The sequence below is a fragment of the Apteryx rowi genome, unplaced genomic scaffold, assembly GCF_003343035.1.
Source record: "Apteryx rowi isolate R43461 unplaced genomic scaffold, aptRow1 scaffold_773, whole genome shotgun sequence".
In the NCBI taxonomy this organism is placed as follows: Eukaryota; Metazoa; Chordata; class Aves; order Apterygiformes; family Apterygidae; genus Apteryx; species Apteryx rowi.
In genome coordinates, this window is record NW_020451064.1 from 18,506 (window position 1) to 40,195 (window position 21,690).

At 37.0% G+C, this 21,690-nt stretch overlaps 1 protein-coding gene across 1 annotated transcript in view; it reads right to left on the reverse strand.

The window, feature by feature from the left end:
* Positions 1–21,690, reverse strand: part of TBC1D1 (TBC1 domain family member 1) — a gene marked incomplete at its 3' end in the record, with an annotated part of 106,230 nt that overhangs the window by 15,986 nt on the left and 68,554 nt on the right. The window contains exons 5-12 of the mRNA XM_026088554.1: positions 20,043–20,147; positions 19,285–19,417; positions 17,796–17,887; positions 16,023–16,133; positions 13,422–13,550; positions 11,129–11,215; positions 9,130–9,380; positions 3,786–3,925 (exon numbers count right to left, since the gene is read on the reverse strand). Of these exons, the coding sequence (XP_025944339.1) occupies positions 3,786–3,925; positions 9,130–9,380; positions 11,129–11,215; positions 13,422–13,550; positions 16,023–16,133; positions 17,796–17,887; positions 19,285–19,417; positions 20,043–20,147 (1,048 nt within the window). The remainder of the gene's footprint in view (positions 1–3,785; positions 3,926–9,129; positions 9,381–11,128; positions 11,216–13,421; positions 13,551–16,022; positions 16,134–17,795; positions 17,888–19,284; positions 19,418–20,042; positions 20,148–21,690) is intronic.

Consider the following 21,690-nt stretch of genomic DNA (forward strand, 5'->3'; position numbering starts at 1 on the left):
TACTTCTTTTGGAAGTATTGAATGTTTCTAATGGGTCAAAACATTTTTTCATCTTCCAAAGCCTTTTTAGACCTYTTTTCCAAGAATGGTTGGCTAGCTGAATAACTTTTACAATGTGTTAATTCTAACAAAAAAAGCAAACCAAACCAGTCAGATGTACAAAACCCTTCTGCCAAAGAAGGGAAGAGTGTAAGGAGTCCATGAGATGAGCCTGGATATTTGAAATTGCACCTTGCTACATTAGAAGTGACATATTTCAGCCCCCTAAAATTCCAGCTGCCAGGTGGAAAGCAATAAAAACCTCTCCAGCTCATTTTGTCTACACAGAAAACCCCTTCTAGATCCCCAGACTGGAGCTCAGCCTCATTTTCAAGCTCACTGGAGATCCCGCAATGGGCGGACAGGTATAAGAGGCTGCCCTCCGCGAGGCAGCAACTTCCACCATGCTTCTCCTACATGGGCCACCATACAGGATCTAGTCCTTTGCTAGTCCCTTGCCTAGTGAAGGTGGCAGGGGAAACAACACAGCTGTGTCTTGTGATGCCTTTTATCCTGCACACTCTTCATTACATGCAAGAGCTGGGCAAATGGGAAAGCAGCAATGCTGCAAGCTGGAGGTGACTGGGAGAGGGGAGGGCACAGGGAACATTGCCTCTTTTCTTGGCAGGTGAGATTCCTCCCTTGCCTGATGGCCGAGCTCGATCTGGCCACACTCCCACAGGTGAGGCGAGTGCACCAAGAAAACACAATGCCTCATGTACATAAAAACATTACTTTGGTTGTTACAAGAGTATTCCAGGATGTCTATTTGCAGTAGTTTCTTAGGTCTACTGATTTAGAGCTGGTTTTCATTTTCCTCCTGAACTAGAAAGAAATAAACACCTTCCTTCATGTATAAGGCAAATGGTATATTTAAATGACGGTGTCTGGGAAACAGAGTGTGCTCTCTACTTTGTCACGTACAATGACACCACCAAAGCACAGCCAGCAATCACTGCTCTCCAGCTGAGCTAAAGGAAGAGAAGGTTTAACTCAATGAGCACTCTTACAAATACTTATTAATACCTCCTACAGAAGTACAGGGTCCAGAGGTGCAAGTCAGTGGAACTCACAGGGCAGTCAGCTCCGTGTGGGGACTTCGGATATCAGACATCTCTCAAGCTCAGTACCTTGTAAGATTAAATTTGAAATTTCTACATAATTATGTATCAGTTGTTTAGGTTTTTTATATTTATTGTAAATATGTCATCATATCCTGCCCCCTGTTAACCACACAGGGAGTGGCAGTGAGCATAATGCCTCTTGAGATTCAGCTTACCACTTACCGATACAAATGGGTTCACAAATGTCAGAATCTACATCTTTCTGTCTGTATAGAGCTTAAAAATGTCTCTGCTGCTCATGACATTTTACATGGGCATATTTACTAAATACAGCCTGAAGAAGTTACATCCACAGAGCAGTTTCATTTGGTTGACAGTGCCTGCCCACACTGGGTCAATGCAGTATATAGTTCAAGCATACTGGTGGATTATTAATATAAAGTTTAGCAAAGCAGACTATGCTAAGCTTGTAAAACTTTCTATCATCTCTGACTCACAGAGATCTGGATCTCTTGGTTGACTTACTTATTAAAAAATGCCCAGGCTTTTTTTCTTAAGGTTCTCCTGTAGAGTACCCTGGAGTGGTGTGTGAGCTACTGTACTTTACTGGAGGAAACTGGCCAATGGGATCACCATTTATAAAGGGAAACTTATCAACACTCCCTTGTTTCCCTCTCTTTCTGCCTAGTTTTGCAGGACTTAACAAAACATGGTATCTTTAAAACCTTCTCCGTCTGTTCAACTTTGTTGAAATTGGTCTTTTGGTCATATATCAGCTGTTTGCATAAATTCTATTTCCAAAAGAAATCAGTCTAAAAAAATAAGAGCAAGAAGCCTTAAAAACAAATAGAGCAAAAGCAACTCTACATGTAACCTCTTATCAAATCAAGAAACTCCACCACATATGCAGCTTCTCACTGAGAGAAGATGAAAGAAAAAGCAACAAGGTGATGATGGATTGCATTTTCTTTGTACATTTTCTTTGGAATTACAGAAGTTAACTATGGTGGTGAGTCCAGTGTAAGATCCTCTATACAACAGGTCTCTTGAACACTACAGACTTGAACATGAGTAAGTATCCTTTGCTTCCCAAAATGTTCCAGAAGGAGATGCACAAAAATCTGTATGGAAAAATCTAAAACTTGCTGGGGGGGTGTGTGGGGGGAGAAGTCTTCTGATGTCTTCCCTCTGTTCATAAACTGAATATGTACATTGGAAAAAAAACAGAAAAAGAAAACAAAGAGTGGAGAAAAAGGTCAGATCTTCTAAACTGCTCCTCCTGTTAACAGCACTTCCTGTTTTCCATTCTGGCCACACTTACTTCTCCAACTATTCTGCTTACCCAGCTGTAGGTTGTTAAGATTGTATCTCACCGCTATTATGCCTTACTAAATCTCAGAGAAAAAGCTTCGATGGGCAATTTAGGGTTTTTTTTCCTATTTAATATGGGGGAAGTTTTGTGGCTTTCAAAACCTAATAAGACTATTTTCAGTCACAAAATTGTGTCAAACTTGCAAAAACAGTCATTTCACAGTACAGCTGAGCTTGAATAGCCCTCCATATCCCTTCAAGTGTGCCACTTTCAAAGGAGAGTGTTTCACATCTATGTTTACACAGACATGTATATATACACTGACATATATACACTGACATGCTCTTAAGATCACTTAGTTTTGAAGCACACAAAATATCAGAGGTCTCCACCACGTATACAGCTTATCCCACATTAAATCCAGCTACATTGGAAACAATACATTAATGTTAGAAATGCTTTTGTTATGYGTAGTATCCAGTTAACCAAGGATGTCTCTTTTAAGAGGCAAGAAAAGTGTCTCTGTAGCTATCAAAACTGACAGCTTCCCCACCACTTCAAATATTGAGATTATTTACATTAAATATACCATTTCCTCCTGTTCCTTGTTACTTTTTTATACTGTGGCCTTAAAGCAGTGAGAAAGTAGAACCTGGAGAGCTTAAGCTCTGAAATGCAATTTTTAGTGACCCAGAAACCATTATCTGTAGATGGGTTCACTGAGTCATTTTTGGTCTCAGTGTATATTGTACCGTCTGGCTCGCAAAAGGTGAAACGCATGAAGTGATGCACCCACATGCTCATATACAGTGATTTTCCTTGTCTGTGGTTCTTTAGATCTAGAGAAATTCAGTAAATAAATAAGGGAATGGTAGGAAATCATGGCTTAAGTGGCAAAGCATCACAGACTGAAGAAGCATATATGAGGCCAATTTCAGTCCGCTATTAAGTGTACACAACTCAACTGAGATCATAAAAGAAATTTAATTCCTTGTGCTAGGCCTAGATTTTTCTAGGAGGCCTTAGTTCTATGTTCCAGCATGGAAGATCAAATAGAAGCWTCACCTTCTTCAGACCAATACTCGGTGATGAATTTTTTTTTCTCCCCCAGAAATCATTAAACAGCATGTATGAAAATCATTCCTTTGCTAGTTAAGTTAACACAATCAGAACTATGTTACATATGAAGCTGAAAAATAAAGACTCAACAGCTGATGAGCTTGGTATGACCCAAAAGCAGGTGGCAAACTGCAAAGACAATACAAATAGAACACCTGGCAAATGTGCCCACTCGTTAGGCAAAGCAACCCACATTTCTGAGGTCACATCCATTAGCAACATTTATGGGAGTAAGCAAACAAAGACTTTACCATCGTATCGACTGGGAGAATCACATGCTTTCTGAGGGGTTGCCACTCGCAGGAATATCTGCTGTCTCCATGAAYGCCGCCGAGTCCTTACAGGGCTGTCAGCACCAACAGCCTGCTGGCTGTGTTTGGATTCGTAGTCACTAAAATTGTGGAATACAGAATGGGGCTTATGAGTAGGTTACCTGAATCTGCTAGTTACAGTGACACATTGTCYACAGTGAATATGAAAACAAGAACCATCAACTAAGGATTGCAGTGTGCTGTGCACATGCTGGGTCAAGCTCTAAGTGTTCGGTGGGTGAAACTTGCTCCTTGGCAGCAGGCTTATACAAGGCTGCACACATCACTCAGGTTCATCAGCAGGGGCTGACAGCTCTGTGCAGTCTAAAGTTTTAGTTAATTTTCAGCTTTTTTTGCAGCAATGCATCAAACGCACAATGAATTAAAGACACTTACACAAACACACTAAGGTACTTTTACCATTCTGCTATTTAACTGCCTTCCACAAAATCTAGCAATTATTCATAGGAGAAACACAAAATGCTGTTGATGCCTTTTATCAGCAGACATGAAGGAGCTTTATAAACATAAAGTAAACTTCCAGCCTTCTGTGAACTACATATGTAGTATACTCCTTCGGAGATACAAACTTGGAGCAAATCTTTTAACATCTGTGTTCCCATGTCAAAGTCTGAAATAAGCAACAATCCAGAAGCCTTGGATGCTACTCCTTCGATATAATCCACGGACTATACACAGAGTTTTTTTGTCAAAATATTAAATAAAATAATGAACAGCAATGCTGTCGTCCTATTAAAAATCCCACTAATAACTTTCACCTGTTACATCTATAAATAGTTCAATTCACTGCTTCATTCCAACCCTCTGCTAAGGGGTTTCATGAGTCTTTGGTCAAGCTGAAAAGGATAAATGAACTTTAGCTCTGGCAGCAACCGGGAGTAGCAGTTTACAAGCCAGGAATCATTCTCTCCTTCCACTGGAGGACCCAGGCATTGTTTAGGATGAACCATAGATTCTATAAATTGAAAACCTCTAACAAAGTCCTTTGGCAGGAGTAATCACAGAAGTACACAGATAAAAGCTGCATAATCACAACACCAAAATAAATGATTTCTGCAATCTTTCTAGGAGAAAAGTCTGGGACAGCTCCATCCTTTTCACAGCAATCACATGCAAAATACATGCAAGTGAACTGTTGCACAAATTGTGTTTCACAAGTGCAAAAAGCATTCGGAACATTTCAAACAAAGAGACCTTTGAATAGTACACTTTTACCTTGAGACTTAAGGAAAGAACCCTACCTTGTTGTGCTCCTAAAGTCAGAGGTGTTATTTTCATCTACAGGAGCCAGAAATTTTAAGAAATTTGGCACAGAAGAGGAAGAATGAAGCTTTTTCCTTAAGGCAGTACGGTAGGAGATGCTGAGAGTGCAGTTGGGAAAAGTGTAGTTTAGAATGATGAAGTATAAATGCACAGAATAAAAATAATATATACGGTAAGTTTCAAACAAAAAGCAGCTAACTCTTGAAGGCATCAATACCAAGGAAACCAAAATCAAAACTGAAGCTAGTAACAATGTGCTACTTTGAAATATGTATTTGGGCCAACTAAAATGTTCCAATATAAATAAATTTATTTCCAGTAAATTTATTAATCTTTGCTATACTCAAAGATTTCTAGTGCATATTTCAAGCAAATTCCTTTAATCTAGTAAGAACTGATGCCAACTTTATCATTGAACATCTACTTAAATATGAGTTTCAACTACTGACTAAGTTCTGGGAAAAAAGGGTAAGAAAAGTTGACACTTTGATAATCACTGTGCTGGCAAGTGCTCAAACAGCATTTTGTAAAGCATTAACAAGGTTTTATTCAGACAAGCTTGGAGGTTTTAAGAGAACAGCTGAGTTTTCTGACTGATTATTTGAGATTGTTGCTCTATTTATGCAACAGACAGAAGCCCTAATCAAATTTCATTAACATTCTTCTGGCCAACATAATTCCTGGTTCTGTTCTTTCTTTTAAGTAATGAGCTCCCAGCACACTCAGAATAAGGTTAACACAAGGAAATAAGAACTACTCAATTAAATTTTCTSTATGGAGTGAAAATCTAGAAAGTTACTTGGCTGATGATGCTAGAAGATACATCTCAGAAAAGTACACAAAAACATGCAGGTAGGAGAACTTACTCCTTATGAACTATGTTATAAAAAGAACTGATAAACCATAATGACGTATCTGGATTGCATATAGCACTGCCTGCTAAAGAAAATGTGAGCAGGGATGGGGTGAATACTTTGGGATGATCACTAGCATGAAGTGAAGTCGTTCTTTCATAGCTAGTAACGAGCATAAGGAACAAAAAGCTGTAGCATGGTGTGCCCTGTAAACAGGTTTCACTTACAATAGGATTGCAATTCAATTACAATTACAGGGTAATTTTGCTTAAAGAATTACAATAACCTGGACAGTTTGATTTTATTGATTTAAACTCATTAACTTATTTGATATCCCTATCAACTTAATTTTTAAGTCCTGTTGMTTAGAGGTTCGATATAGTATACCCTTTAATGATAGGGAAAGGGAAGAACTTGCTACTGTAAGTGCAGAATCTAGTACAAAATTTACTTTGAAAGAATCTACTTCTGAGAATTTAACCTTCGGGATTCAAATAAGGGGACATTAGTATGGTGTTCAGAACTAGGTAAGTGTTATTAAAATGATGAGTACAGAGGACATTGTAGATTCATATTTCCCCCCCGTCCCCAAGCTATACTATACATTCGAGGTGAAGCCAAATTAAGAAAGATGCCGGTTAATATTTTTGGCAAATACAACTTGAAGGGTTTCATGGTTAAGAATTTTAGGGAGCTCACTTTCAAACTTTCAGGGAAATGAAGGGTTAATGTCCTTTTCTCAATTTTCTCTATATGTATTTTCATTCCAAGAAACACAAGTAACAGAAAAATAGCATCTGATATTGGTAAAGGTAACCAAGAGAAACACAGGAGCTGCTTTTTGAATCTGCTCCCCACTATCCAGCTATTTCTTTCTCCACATATGTTGTTAATTTGCCTTTAACATCAAGCACAAAAAAATAAATGAATATGCTTCTGTGTTACTGTGAACAAAAGAGAACAGAAGTGATTGATTCAGGAGAGACAGACAAAGCTGGATCACAGGTTCTTGGCAAATAAATCCCTGGCACAGTTTAATCAGTGCTGCTGTCTGCTGCATAACAAAAGCAACTCATCCCCAAATAAGTCACGTCTGAAAGAATTTCATTTCAATAAAGCAAAAAATTATGCCATGATGCAGTGCTACAGTCAGTAGCAGAGGAGTTAAGATATCCCCCTCTCCCCCTCAAATCTACCACCTTAAATTATTATTTACACTGCAGAGCTTCATATTTATGACACAGTAAAACAAACCCTACCCCAAACCACAGACAGCAGCTAGCTCACCTCTTTTGGTTAAAATGCCCACTTTGTTCTCCACTTGCATTATGCCTTAGATATTTAAAAAAGTTGGGTGAAGAGGCTGAGGGATTAAGACGAGCTAGAGTAGAAGAAGGTGCAAGTTGACCAGAAGAACTTTTAGATTCGCCGACAGATGTGTTCAAGCCGTATAGAGGGATTCCAACCAGACGGATGGAGTTGAGGTAACAGAAAGAACAAAACACGGAAACAGAAGGGGGGGGTGGGGGGAAAGAGAGAGAGAGAGAGAGAGAGAGAGAGAGAAGTGAAATTGCTTGAAAGTGACCTGGCCAGTACAAATGAACTATTCCCTATGTTTTTCTCAGTTAAGGCTCTGTGAGAGGCTGAACATTGTAATCCAACCAGAAAAGTCCCAAATATATACTTAGAAGCTTCAGCAAGGCATTTCAGCGTATGACTAAATTTAAACTCCAAAGTAACATCAATGACACCCCCTATATGTGCTTCTCCTTGGTGAGATGTTACACCTTTTGAAGAACTGAATCTCTTTACAGTTTGGAAACAACTTATGGATTGGGGTAAGCTGTTCAAAACACTCATTCATGACTTGTTCAGAGCCAATCCTTGAGGTGATTTTTGAAAACTTTAAGTAGAATTTTCTTTAAAGTTTTCCATTTCCCCCAATTCTGTACTTTAACCGTGAGAGATGAGTAACTGATTTCTTTTTGGGTCGAGTTATGTGAGGGTGCAAGCACATTCAAGTCTTACTGAAAGTTACATGATCTAACTCAAACAGCAATAGCTATATTTAACTTTCAGTTGCACTTCTATATTAAAATAAGAACTGATTGAACAAGCAGCCACAACTGTCAGCACAACCCTCACGAGGGCAGCACACCAACAAGACATGAGCTCTAAGTTGCACTACAAACGCATTCTAGTATTTAAGAATCAAAAAGGTTCAAAGAAGGGACAAAAAGGCATCCCCGGTTATGTTTTATTTTTAATATTAAAATTCTCTTTCTTCATTGTCATCACCTATTTTAGGCATGTTCTTTTACTGCCCTGCCTCCTGCAGGGGAAAATGAGCTGGAACATATACAGATTTTCTACTGTCTAACTTGTGTAAACGAGCAGTTTGGGCAGTAAAACAGAAGTCCACAGAGAGAAATGTTTTCACAATAATTGGAAAAAGCCAGACAGAGGGAGGGAAGAAAACTGCCATAAAGTTAAGAGGAGATTTTAGAGATGTAGAGGCACACTTGTAAAGGAGGACAGCTTGAAGAATATTTGCATGAAGCCAGTCAGTAGCTTGTTTTCGTGAGTAAAAACTACAAAGGTTCATTTACAACCTGGACAGGAGTCTCGCCTCTGTCAAAAATTAGGTAATTTAAGTCAGTTTTGTATGTTATTTAAAGTCTAATCTTAAATATTTCACAGACAAATTCACCAAATCATAAAGTTTTCATCACAAATGCTACAGGACTTCTCTCCATAAACAGAGTACATAAAAGTAAAATTTATTATACTGCTCGCAGATCAAAACAACAAAAATCACTGAGTATCACTTTCAAAAATATAATCTAACTCCTCAGGAGCAATCTTACATTGTGCTTACACTTATTTTTGTAATGTTTATTGTGGAACTGCATGTTTCATGTTTTATCTCCCCTGTGGGACACACAGGGCTAAATGCATTTTTAAATAGGATACCTACAAACCTCAAAAAGAATCATGCTGCTATGATGCATTTGTTATTCACTAAGAGGACATACCTGGTATGCAGTTATCATCCCCAAATATGTCCTCAACAAACCAAATCATATCCTGCTTTTAGTAAGTCTTACTTTCTCATGTGAGGAGTCTCTGTGCTCACAGAGTGATACCTCATAAGCTTCCTCTGCGAAACAGATGGCAACTTCTCAACAGGCTCCAGAGATTCCTGGCTTTCCGTTGGCAAATGGCTCAGGGTGTTTGCTCGCCGTCGAAAGCTTTGCTGAGGTAATTTAACAGCCTGCTCAATTGGAAAACTATCCTGGTCACTGGAGAGATCACCCGCTGAGCCACTGGTCTTGACAGAGTTTTCTGTAGGAAGGGTAGGAAGCCTCTCTCTCTCTTTTACACACAGAGGTGGTTCCTAGCAATGCAAAAAATATGGTTATCAATACGTGGTGATAAAAATCAATTTTTGAGGTTGCAGTTCCACATCACACACTCCAAAGAGACCTGCTACAAACATGGACATTTTTATCATGATATCTCAAATACAGAAGCGTTGGTATCTTACAGTTTTGTTGTTAATCAAGTACATCAACAAATCACAAAGTCTCCATTGTACAGAATACAAAAAAAATACAAAAMCAATAATTTCAAGAATAATTGTATTTTATAGTATGTTTAGGACAACTCAGAAGAAATGAGAAATTAACAGATTGGGCAGGTTTGGGTGGTGACAACAATGAAAAAGGAAGCATTTCAGAGTACTGGATGTTTAGCATCCCATATAACATTGTAAGATTTTATTTTATAAATTCTAAATCTCTAGTCTGAGAACTTGAGTGAAGGACTTTGATCTTCTGCCTGTGCCAGTCCAAAACTATGAACTTCTCTTTTTTCCTCACTTCATGCACGCCTTGCAAAGTTGGCCATTCTTTAAAAAACATGAGCTGAAAGGGTAGACTCTTCATTACCTGAAGTCAGGAGTCCACTAGGTGACTTAATGTTAGAGCAAATGGCACAGAATTAATAGCTGTATCCAAGTCTGCAGAGTGCTAGGCTACATCCAAGGAGGAAGACCATCTTTCTCCTCTGTGCTGTTTGTTGTTTATATTGCTTTATTCAGACTAACAGCTTTCTAACCATGCAAAAGGGGGAAAACATTCCATTTTTGGTTCAGTTTTGTAGTTCTTATGAATGTAATCCTGCATTCATGGCATGTACTTTCAGTGCTGTCACATTACGATGAGCAGATCAGGATCATCAGCATGGAAACTATTACAGTAGTTTTGCTTAACATTGTTGCAAGATTTAGATGATGTTAATTATATCATATTTTACTTCAAATATATAGATAGATATAAACAACCAGAAATATACATACTACATACATATTTCTATACAGTATAATACATTTCTAATTCAAATGGAACCCCAAATGCACCATTCTCTTTTATAGCACAGGAAATAGACTGAAAGGCCTAAAGGCAACTTGAAACTTCTGGAGAACAGAAACTTAGATTTAATATGAATCCTACCTTGTCACAAAGTATGGAAATCTGGTAGAAACTCGCAGTTAACAGCTCCTTACATGTTACCATTTTACTGACATGTGACTGCTATTTCTTAATCTGAATCTCTGCTATTAGTAAGCAGGGAAAATTACTTTGTTCAAGTTGTTCCTCAGAGTATTCAAAGTCATCTTAACATATTATACCCGTGAAAAATGATCTGGGTAACAAACTTACAAATTCTAAAAACTTGCAAAATAGCTTCAAGATAGAAAAAAACAAAAGGGGAAAGGTAGAGGCTGACTGACGATGCTGCCTACAATGGATGCAGCCCCATCAGCTTCAGAGGGACTCTGCACTGGAATAAAGAGCACCCTGCAAGCGGCAGCAGGATTCTTACCGGTAAGAAAAAAGGCACATACCTACCCCCTACTCTGTCATACTGCTCTTAACATTCTGTTTGGWTGTTCTGTAGTCTATTTCTTTTCACACACAATCAGTTAGGTTGCCTACTCAAAAAATAAAACAAAATACAAAACGTTCAAACAAAGAACAGTTATATGATCAGTTGGTAACTGCATTTCACATCTAACTAGTTGTTTTAGGGAATATTAACTGAAGCTTCTTAATATATACCTTCACTACAGGCTTTACTTACTTTACTTATGCTGCTTAACGTACTGGACATGGAGCTCTCCAAATCCACACTACCAGAACTATCTAGTGGACCTCTGGCTTTACTGCCCTATAGAAATAAAGCACACCAACAATTAGATTACAATACAGAAATTCTCTGGCATACCATAAAATAAAAATAAAAAAGATTTGCTTTATGTAATCAGAATCTGTAACTTCCAAGCTCAGTATAAAATTTAATTCCCTTTAATTAAGCAGCTTCATTCAGGATAGTCACTGACGTATTAAAGGATCTTATGCAATTAGTGAACTCTCACTGGCAATTTTGTGCGTGTCTGTGGACACATGAGCTTTTGGACGCATCATAGCCTAACTCTTTTATGTGGAAATACACACACACACACACGCTTTCTACGGTAAGTACACAATTACATGTTGCATGCATTGCACTGTAACTATTGTTCAACTACCTTCTGTGGTCCAAACAGGAAATTTTCACACTAAGTACTTGTTATCAAGCTATAAAAAGAGGAAAAGGCTGTCTATTACAAAGGACTGAAAACCATATCAATTTAATGCACAGCAAAACATCACTTCTGGTGACTACCATTTCAATGCCTACGAATCAGAAAACATAACCAAATATTTTTGCATAATCTCTTAATCTCTGATGTTGTTATATAATTTAGAGAAATTTCAAGAAACCTCCTGAAGGATTCTTACATGCTTACATGCCTATGGAACTAGTATCTTCTTAACCTTAAACAGTAACATTACTTTATGTTCTGAAGTAAAGGCTTATGTTCTCTTTGAACTGTTATTCCAGGTACAATTTAATAAATTGGTATTATTCACAACAGTGAATATTCTTCTCTGAACTCCAGGCAAACTGTTTTGTCTCAGATCTGATCAAAATGAAGAATTTTCATCAACACAGCTATGACAGTGAAAATGCAAATTATATACAACTGTGCTCATATAAGCACGGTTTACAAAAGTCTGGACAAACTGGCAAATACTAGGACAGTAACCATTATTACTGTTAGTGTAATTACACTAATGGTATGTTTCACATCCCAAACACATCCACATCAGGATTTCATGGGGGTGAACTCTATAAATGCTGTTCAGGATGCAATGAGGGAGATATGAAGCTAAAAATCCTAGCTATATGCATAATTATAACTGAAAATGTGCTTTTGCCATTATCACTTGTTCCATGGGAACAGGTTAGGTGTGAAAGAAATTTTAAAAGCCTAGTTTTAGCAGTACAAGCTGAATCTATATTAAAAAATGTTTTGCCAATAAACACTAGATTTTGCTTCAGTTTATCTTTTTGACTACGAGAAATGAGAATGCCCAATTTATCTTCTTTAGTATTTGTAGCTTGGTTTTCTACCACGTATCAAGTCTTGTTTATCTTCTCCCTAAAAAAAAGTTCTAATTTTTTAATCCAATGTCAGACAGAAGTCTTTCCAAGTCTCTAATTATCTTCCTCAGTCCTTTTCCCGAACCCCTTCTGCTTTGCCCTGTATCTGTTTTGAAATGAGGTGCAAAGCGAAGAATATTCAAAGAGAAGGCATTCTGTAGGTTTAAGTAGTGCTTAACCTGACATCTGATTTGTTTTCTTAATGATTGCTGTATACTTAACAGGTATTTTCAGCCATCTATTTGTGAAAAGTATACCTTTTCCCAGTGTGTTTACTTGGAGACCATTACCACACAGGAGTTGTTCCCACCAATCGGTATTGCCAGATACTGTTCACAATAAATTTTACTTGATGTGATATTGCCCAAATGCCTGGATAACATTAGTGCCTTTTGAAGTTCTTTACACTCCTTGTGTTCAAATGATCTCTTGCATTTAAGAACTCTGATGCCTTATTATCTATCAGTTCTCCTGTATCAGTATTAAATACTATCTTATTCAGAATCCTTAGTCAGTTCTCAAATTATTTCCTTCTATATAAAATGAACAATTATTGTTACTTTTTTGAACCAAAAGGGAACTAAAACCATGGTTATTCTTCAGAAAGTTCTCATGCTCAACTTCATACTCATTTTTCGAAAAGCCTATATAAACTACTTCTTCACCTAGAAATTAGTTCACTTCCTCTAGGACCTTGGTATTTTCTTTACCAAAGCCATGCTTTGTTTTGTCTTCTTATAGCACATACACGCAAGTATTTTTAATCATTCTACCTTTAATAACCACTTAGCTACAGCCTGGAAAGCTGTAGATATGATATATCTATCATTCAAATAAATAAAACAACGGAATTATGTTCAGAGACAACAAACATGAAGATACTTACACGTGATAAAATATTTTCAAATGATTCTGTCAGAGATCTTTTTGCTTTGTTCTTTAACATATCTAATCTGAACCTTGGAGTACTGCTGGGCACCTCATTTCCAGCATTCTCAGCAGGGGGTTGTAAAGTCTGTAAGTTTTTAAAAATGTAAATGTGACAACAGTAGGGAGCAAAATCTCAATGAACAGTCCAAAGACTTCCTGTAACATAAATCAGTGCTTTCTCCTGGAGTACTTGACTTCTCATGCCTTTTTCTCTACTGATACTTATATTGAAGTTTACCAAAATACTCTAAAATAAGATCAGGAAATCTATTCAAATCCTGTTTGTTAAGTAGAGTACAGCATGCTTCAGAAGAACTGCTATTTCAATAGAGATTTATGGCTCCGTTGACAAATTTTCTTCAAGGTTAAAGCGCAATTTTATAAATTCTAAACACAAGTGTAACAGATTGGAGATTTCTGATGAGATTTATTTTTCTTCAGTCCTAATATTAATCAAACTAGATGAAGTCCATAGTTAATAAGAACCCTCAGTGTCTCCATTCACTATAAAATGGGGCTTTCTGAAGGCTAGGAAGATCTATAATAATGCAACTCCTCTACATATTTCACCAGTAGGAACACCGCCACTTTAAAGTCAAAAGTCATTAGAGAGATGTGCTTTTTAAATAAATATTTCAGCCCATTTTTAGAGCTTGTGAACATTACTGTAGCAAATACAGAAATGATACTGTAATGCAAGTATTATCACTCAAACCTAATGCTCCCAGGAGAAACCAGAGCACAGTTCTCAGTGTTATTTTGGGGGGCTTCAGCTTGAGGCCTCCAGGCATCATAGTCCTCTCTASCCAGCCCTAGTTCAGAGACTTGAATGCCTGTCCTTTGTAACTATTACCACATGCTATTAGTACACAGACAGAAAAATAGCTCTCAGACACTAGCACATCATCACCAAATGAGGCGGTATATAATTTTAAAGCATTCTATTTCCAGTATGACAAAATGAGATACTTCTGTATTTTCCATTTAAATATTAATTAAAAAAAGGTGGAGTCAAGCATGAAAATGAATATCTACGCAGAAAAGAAAGAAACAAAGATACCAGGATATCATGAGTTAATTTTCAAGACAAACATACTGCCAGAGCACAAGTTCAAAGGTATCTGCTATTACACAGCTCTGGAGATAAACGATCAGAGTAAATACAAAACGCTATGCTTAGACAAACGATGGACTGAGGGCGAAACAACTCTGTTCCTAGAGCCCTGGCATCTCTGCAAGTATCAGATTAACCAATTAAGGTTCCAGGAGTTGAGCAAACAGACTGCAGCAGGCCCCAGCAGTATTCAAATCACACCAGAGATATATTGTCCTGTTTCATATACGCCTACTTCCAAGCCATTCATGACTGACAACTGTTTGATAGTTGGCATTAGTCCAAATGAAAAAATTTCAGATATGATGAAAAAACAACCTCAGGCAAAGTTTCTTCCTGTCCTGCCCAAACGACACTGCTTTTTCCCCTAAATCCACATATTTCTGATGAGATGCCCAAGACAAAAATCAGAAAACAAAAYGTGCAAAGTTTTCTTCCTGCTTTCTCAGAGGTCAGAAATTAATCAGTAAGTCATAAAAAAGAGATTAAAAAAATAAACCCATAGTAAATGAAGAGTGGCTGCTATTTCCCCAGTTTCTTCAGGGGTCTAATCACTCTCCATACATTCATTTACCAGTTTATATCATAAATAGACAATAGAAGGCATTACAGTGAATTTATCAACCAGTGGTGGTGGGAGTCAGTCAAGATTTTGGAAAGCATCAAATGATCTGAAGTGCAAGCTTTCAGAGAATGGGTGTTGACCCCTTTTTGAAATAGAGGCCTCCTCAAGGTGTCTCAAGTTAGTCACAAACTAAGACATCCAAAATCATTAATCACCTTTGAAAATCTTAATGGTGCTGAATAAACATAGCCAGTTAAACAGCATCAGCCCTACACCCTGTCACCTCTTCTACTGTACCTATTCCTCAACAACATGATAAAGGACAAAGTAGGTCAGGCCTTTGGAAATGCATGAAATGCTGCTCTTTCTGCAGCAATGTGCTTCTCAGCCACTTCTCCTTCAGGCCGCTTCAGTGGTCTGTGTGCAAAAAATAACTTCCAGCTTTTGAGTAAATGCAACAGTCTTTACCAAGAAACAAGTCCAGTGCTTTGGCAGGGCACCAACTCACACAGAGGCAGACAGGGCAAGTGCCACAGATTAGCTGAGAGGAAATACAAGTTTTTTTATATATTCCCTGAGATGTGTTGAATTTCCACTGTAGTGAGAAGAAAGAAACAACCAAATTAGTGGTTCACCTAATTACAACTCCTAGGCCTGAAAACAGTCTGTACCAAGTACTTCAAAACATATGACATATGTCTATTTTTGCACCTGACAATAGCCTATAAATTTCAAGCAAAACCAGCTTTCACCACTGCTGACAGCTTAAAGTTCCAAAACGCCAGTGATGGAAATTTACTTTTGGAAAGATTAAAAAATTGAACAGGAAATTTCTCCTGACTGCCCCTTACACGAACAGAAACTGAGTGATTACTTACCTGCTTTGCTTCTCCAATGTGAACATGGTCCCTCTGTTTTTCTTCATACATGTTTCTCAAAACAGAGATAACCAGCTCATTCTCTTTTTGATCATTTCTTGGTCTTAATTTCTTTAAGAAAAAAAACGCACAAGCGTAGTAATTGCACCATTCATGTAACAGTTTGCAAATACTTCACCCTTTTCATTTTGTCGCTATCAATATGCAGCTAGTGCGAGATGAAGTTTAACTTAGTCCATGTTGCCCCATCCATCCACTAGAGGACGCCAGTGGCTCGAGCAAAGCAGCCACACGGGCAGGGAAGCCCCGAAGCCCCCTCACGAATGACAGAATTACCATGAGAGTGAGCCTTGTTCAAAGGAAAAACTAAGGCCAGCTAACCAAGGCATAAATAGCCACAAACAGATAAAGACTTTAAAATATATTATATCAATTTGTTTTTGGCATAAATACAAGTACAGTTCTGTGTTTGCAGCACACACGAAGTAATCCCTTTCAGTCACCAAGAAGCACACGACCCTTCCACTGCCTATCTTTCTTACAGGAAACTTCATTTTTTGGAAATAACATTGTTATTTTAAAAGCTGATGCACAAAAAAGTACCAGGTAAATATACTTGTCTCTGCAGTATTCTATTGAGATTTGGATTACTACAAGAGAAAATAGTTTAAAACGCAACTCATTATAGAATTTAATCACAGAGATCTTTYGAAAAGTATATGTTGTTTTTAATCCTACTGATGTAATCCATAGGATACAGTATGAAGTAGCTATTGCTGGGGGAGCACCCTGGATTAATAAAAATATTCTTAGAAAAATAGTTATCTAAACCCACAAATCATTATTACAACATACTAAGCTGTAAAGAACACAACGACTATAAGCTTCAGGCATCCCAACTCAAAAACCAACTGAAAAACATAAGCAGGAGAAACATACTTTACCCTTGGTTTTATCAAGTTAAACATTTGCAGACTCTCACCAGAAGTGAGTCACGTTTCCTGTGACTATTAGAAGCTTTAGACCATTAAACTGCGTACAGAATACTAAAAAGGCAATAATGCCAGTTAGCTGCTATATCCTCAGAAATTAGCTCATGGAACCACTCCCATAGAATAATTTCCAAATTTCGTGTTGGATGATAAACTGTCACATGGAAACACGCAAAGAAAGAAACTGAAATAACTCGAAACAGGAAGGAAACATTAAAAAAGACTCTGAAATTTCCTAATCTTTCTATGCCAAGCCCAATGGCATTTCCTACAACATTCATCCTCTCTTTCAAATCTAGCTGCGCTTTCCTCCATGCTAATCTGCATTTCATTCAGAAGACAGAAAGTTAAACTTCTTAGTTAGTTTGACAAAYTCAAGTGTTAAGATTCAGGTTAAATTTTTAGCATGAAACTTTCTGATTTGGAAATATTATAGTAATTTGCTTTGGCCAAAGTAACAACTGAACATTCTCAGGGTAAAAGTTACTACCTTCACCCACAAAAATTTGTTTGCATGCAATTTTCCTCAGTTAATAGTCAACAATGTAATGGTAAACAAATAGTCTTAGAAAAAAAAAAAGTAAAATAAGCCAATTTTATCAAAAGATGAGTTTTTAACAGCTCTAAAACAAAAATGATGCATAAAGCATAGGGTGATTAATGGACTATTAAAATGCAAGTGAATAAATCACAAAAAAATGAAAATAATTATGGTGCTTCACACTAATTTTAGCAAAAACTATCAATTGCTTAAAAGCTTTGTGGGAAACAGAAAACTTACCTTAACCTCTTCAAAAACTAAGGCCTGTTCCTGGCTATTTAGTGTTGTTAGATGCTTCTGCAGTTCTAGTTTAGTCTTAGAAGGATGTAGCCCTATTAAGAGAGGAACAAAAACGAACAAATCACAGGGTCAAATTTGTCAGAATAAGTTCATCATATAAATACGCTGAAGTTCACCAGTGTAGCTGACCCCTTGCACTGATTTCAGAACAGGGCTTTAGAAAGAACTTACGTTAATTTAAATCTTTGAATAAATGAACTTTTACTCATGTCTTTAAAATAAGGGACATGAATGCTTTGTGATGAGGAGATTTGCTGAGCACAGACCAGGATTATACTCCTTAGCTGATCGAGAAGATTCCGTTATCACACATGATAAAATAAACCCTCAATCTACTACTGACTGCTCTGTCGGTGTTTTATGCAGTACTCACTGCGTTTTGTTTATGGAGTTATATAAATATACTTCAGATCGATTTTTCTCCTACTTTTATGCCTTGGCCTCTTTGCAGAACAGAGTATTTATTACATTTTAGCAAAGTTTTTGCTTTGCCTTTTTTTAACATTTATTGGGAGTCTAAAGCAGACTACTCTCTCATTCAGATTATTTTTTTTTGTTCTCGTCCTGGATTAAATTTCTTTTTTATGCTTTCTGTGAAAAGCAGCAAGCCATCAACGGTGTTTTGTACTTCAGCTTCTGATCATGGCATTTCTCCTCCAGAAGCACACAGCACAATTAATGTCATTAAGATTCATTTGCCTTCAAAATTTTTCTCAAAAATTATAGCTAGTTGAGGCCAAAATAGTGTGAAATATAGTTTTGGAAGTTCTCCAGTTTCTTCAGAGTAATACCAGATAGGTTGTAGTCCAACAAACTACTGTAGTCTGATCCGACAAGCTGTTGTCGCCCTTTATTCATCCCAGACCTTCCTTAAATGAACAAAACCTAGCAGTGAAATTTGCACAAAAGCAAATAGTCTTTATGTCTTGACCTTGTTTTGGGGGCAACAACTACAAATTGTAACTATCACATWTTCATACAGGAGTATAGGTCAGCAACACAAACAAACATATTAAAAACCGTTTGGCTCGCATTTAGTGGTAGTATAATGCCATTGTCTAACCGGGTTCAAAAGGACAGCAGTTCATAGCTATTGCAGCATATATTCTTGAGAAGTTCGTTATCTGTGTTTATATAGCCAAGAGAGCCAAGCTAGCAGCAATTCCATAATATTTAGACTCTTAATTAGTTTTTAAAAATCAACTGAAAACACAAGAAGGAAGCTAAGGTTTTGTTTGAAAATTATTACCTGACAGATAGCTTAATATTGCAGTCCTCTAAATAAAGATTGGCATTCATTCGTCCTTCCTACCCAAATTAATATGCAATTTTTTTTAGCATTCATTCCCACAGAGTTTTAAAAGTAAAATTATCCCCAAATAAAATTGTTGGAAAACATATTTGATCAGAAAAATTCTTTAATCCTCACCTTCTATCTTTTCACAAAGTTTATGCAAGCTTTGCAGAGGACATCCTTCACAGAGCTGAGGCTGTGTCTTGGAAGTCTGTTGCACTGCAGCTACAGTGAAAGCCTGTTTCAATGTCATCATGATTTCATCAACCTGAAAAGAATGGAGTGCAGCAAGAAGAGAACTTCACTTCTCCTCCACAGAGCTTCTGCTTCTCTCAACACAAACACAACCGGTCTTATTCTAGAATGATACTGTAATTTGTTTGGGAATATGTTTATGGTAAAAAAGAAGAGCTGTTGCTGTGCGCAAACACACAAACAAGACAAAACTCATTGGCTGAAGCCATGTCTCTTCCAGAGCAACCAATTTTATTATTACAGTCTAATAATAGATATTACTTCTATCTAGAAACCTTGTCTTATCTATGGTAAAAAAAGCTTACTACAGTTGTGGGGCACTGACCTGACCTACTGCACAGTAGTGTGGTCCTGATTTTCTGAAGAACAGACATATGGCACTACCATAAAAATTCTTCCAGATAAGAGGCACATAGTCTAACTTTGTTTTTGCAAGGAAAGGAAGTTTTACTGGATTTGAAGGGCAATTTTAACTTCTGCCTTAAAAAAAAAATTGAAAGTTCCTTAGCAGTCTGCAATCTTAATTGCATTTTCGAGATAATTACATTTCTGAGTGGAGCAGGATTTGAAGACAACCAGCAAAAGACACAGAGCAATGAGCAATAGAAGAGATTAGGGCTTTCATTTCTTTCTCTTACCAGTGCTTCATCTGTACACTGAAACACGTAGCAAACGAAGTGGAAGCCTCCATTTTCTGAAGACTCTCTGCAGATGAACCCAAAGTGATCCACATGTCTAATTCCCTAGCACAAAAACAATAGTAATAAAGCAGTCGTACTTACATTAAATGTTTTGTACATGTAATGTTCACAAGAAAACCATTGCAGGTTCAACAGCATCACAGATACATCTGCTGTGTTACAGCTACATTGAAGTCAWCTGGCCATTTAAGATCTATTCAGTTACAGAATGTAGTATTTCATAAATCTTTTATATTTCCTTTAAGTCAGAGGTACTTTTTTTTATAAGTTACCTAAAACAGATCTATTGTAGAACACAGGGATGAAGAAATACTATTCAGTATGTATTTTATTCAGTATTGGAAATGGCTTGGAGAGAAAGCTCTTCTTTCTGTTTTCTCCTTTGCTTAAACTGTCACACAGAGGTTTTTAATTGTAAGAAGAAATCAAAACAATAGCGAAAAATGAATAAACAAAATTTTCTGGGTACTTAAAGAAAAGTTTGGCTAATTAAAAAATGAAAGTGGTTCTATATATTACTTAAATATTATTAATGGAAATATTTATATCTCCTAAAGGGAATGCACAGTCAGAGAAAGACCAAAGAGTAGAGAAGAAGGCTTAGAATTGGAGAAAAGTCACACCTTCCTATCTTCATACAAAATATCAAACTGATTACCACTAAACTGCTGGTTCAAATTGACTACGTTTCTGCAGTTACTAGACACAAACTTCAAAAATTTACCAGAAAGATAGAATTCAGTCTGGTCCTTACTTCATACTACACATGATTATACAATAGTTCTAGATTTCTGCGGCTGCAATAAATTTCAGAGAGCATTTTTTATTCATATATAATATCTAGTATCATAACACAACTTCTCCCAGAGTAAACAGAAGAAAACATGGCAGACTGCTCAAGAGCTTGTGAATATTAAGTTTCTTGTAAGGCCTACTGAGTCAACAGAAGAGGAAATAACGTATTACTGGCAACATTGATCTGCTGAACAGTCATTGCTAAAACGCTAAGTTTTTTCTAAAGGGAAAATGGAACCCTGTGTTGGGGGAAATAAAGAAGAGTATTAGTATAGATCCTATTAGGAAATAATATACTTGCAACAGTAGATAAACAGTAGGTCCTGATAAAATGCTCAGAAAGTTGTTGGACTCCTGAGAAAACTTTCTTTTATGAAAAAAGACTTTTGAATGAGTAGAGTTAGGTGCTCCCAGTACATGTCTCGGTGAASAAGTCTTTGTAAGAACTTATTCTGATGAATTACATGCACAGTGCTAGAACTTATTTATACAAATTCATTTGTACTCGGCATCCTTTTAGTATCTTCCAATCACTTTTACATTGCACATACTTTTATGTCATGGCACAAGAATACTAAAGTCAGGTAGAAAGAGGCAATGGACTCTCAAATCAAAAAGTCACAATCAGAAATTTCACTGAAATTTAAACAACCYGGACATGGCAAGCAGGACTTTTTTGTTTGCTTTTCCTTGTTAAGATATCAAGAATCACTGAGTATTCTCTTTCTCATTTTATCATCAAGAAAATAAAAATATGAAATGTGAACACTTCTATAAAACAAAATGGCCA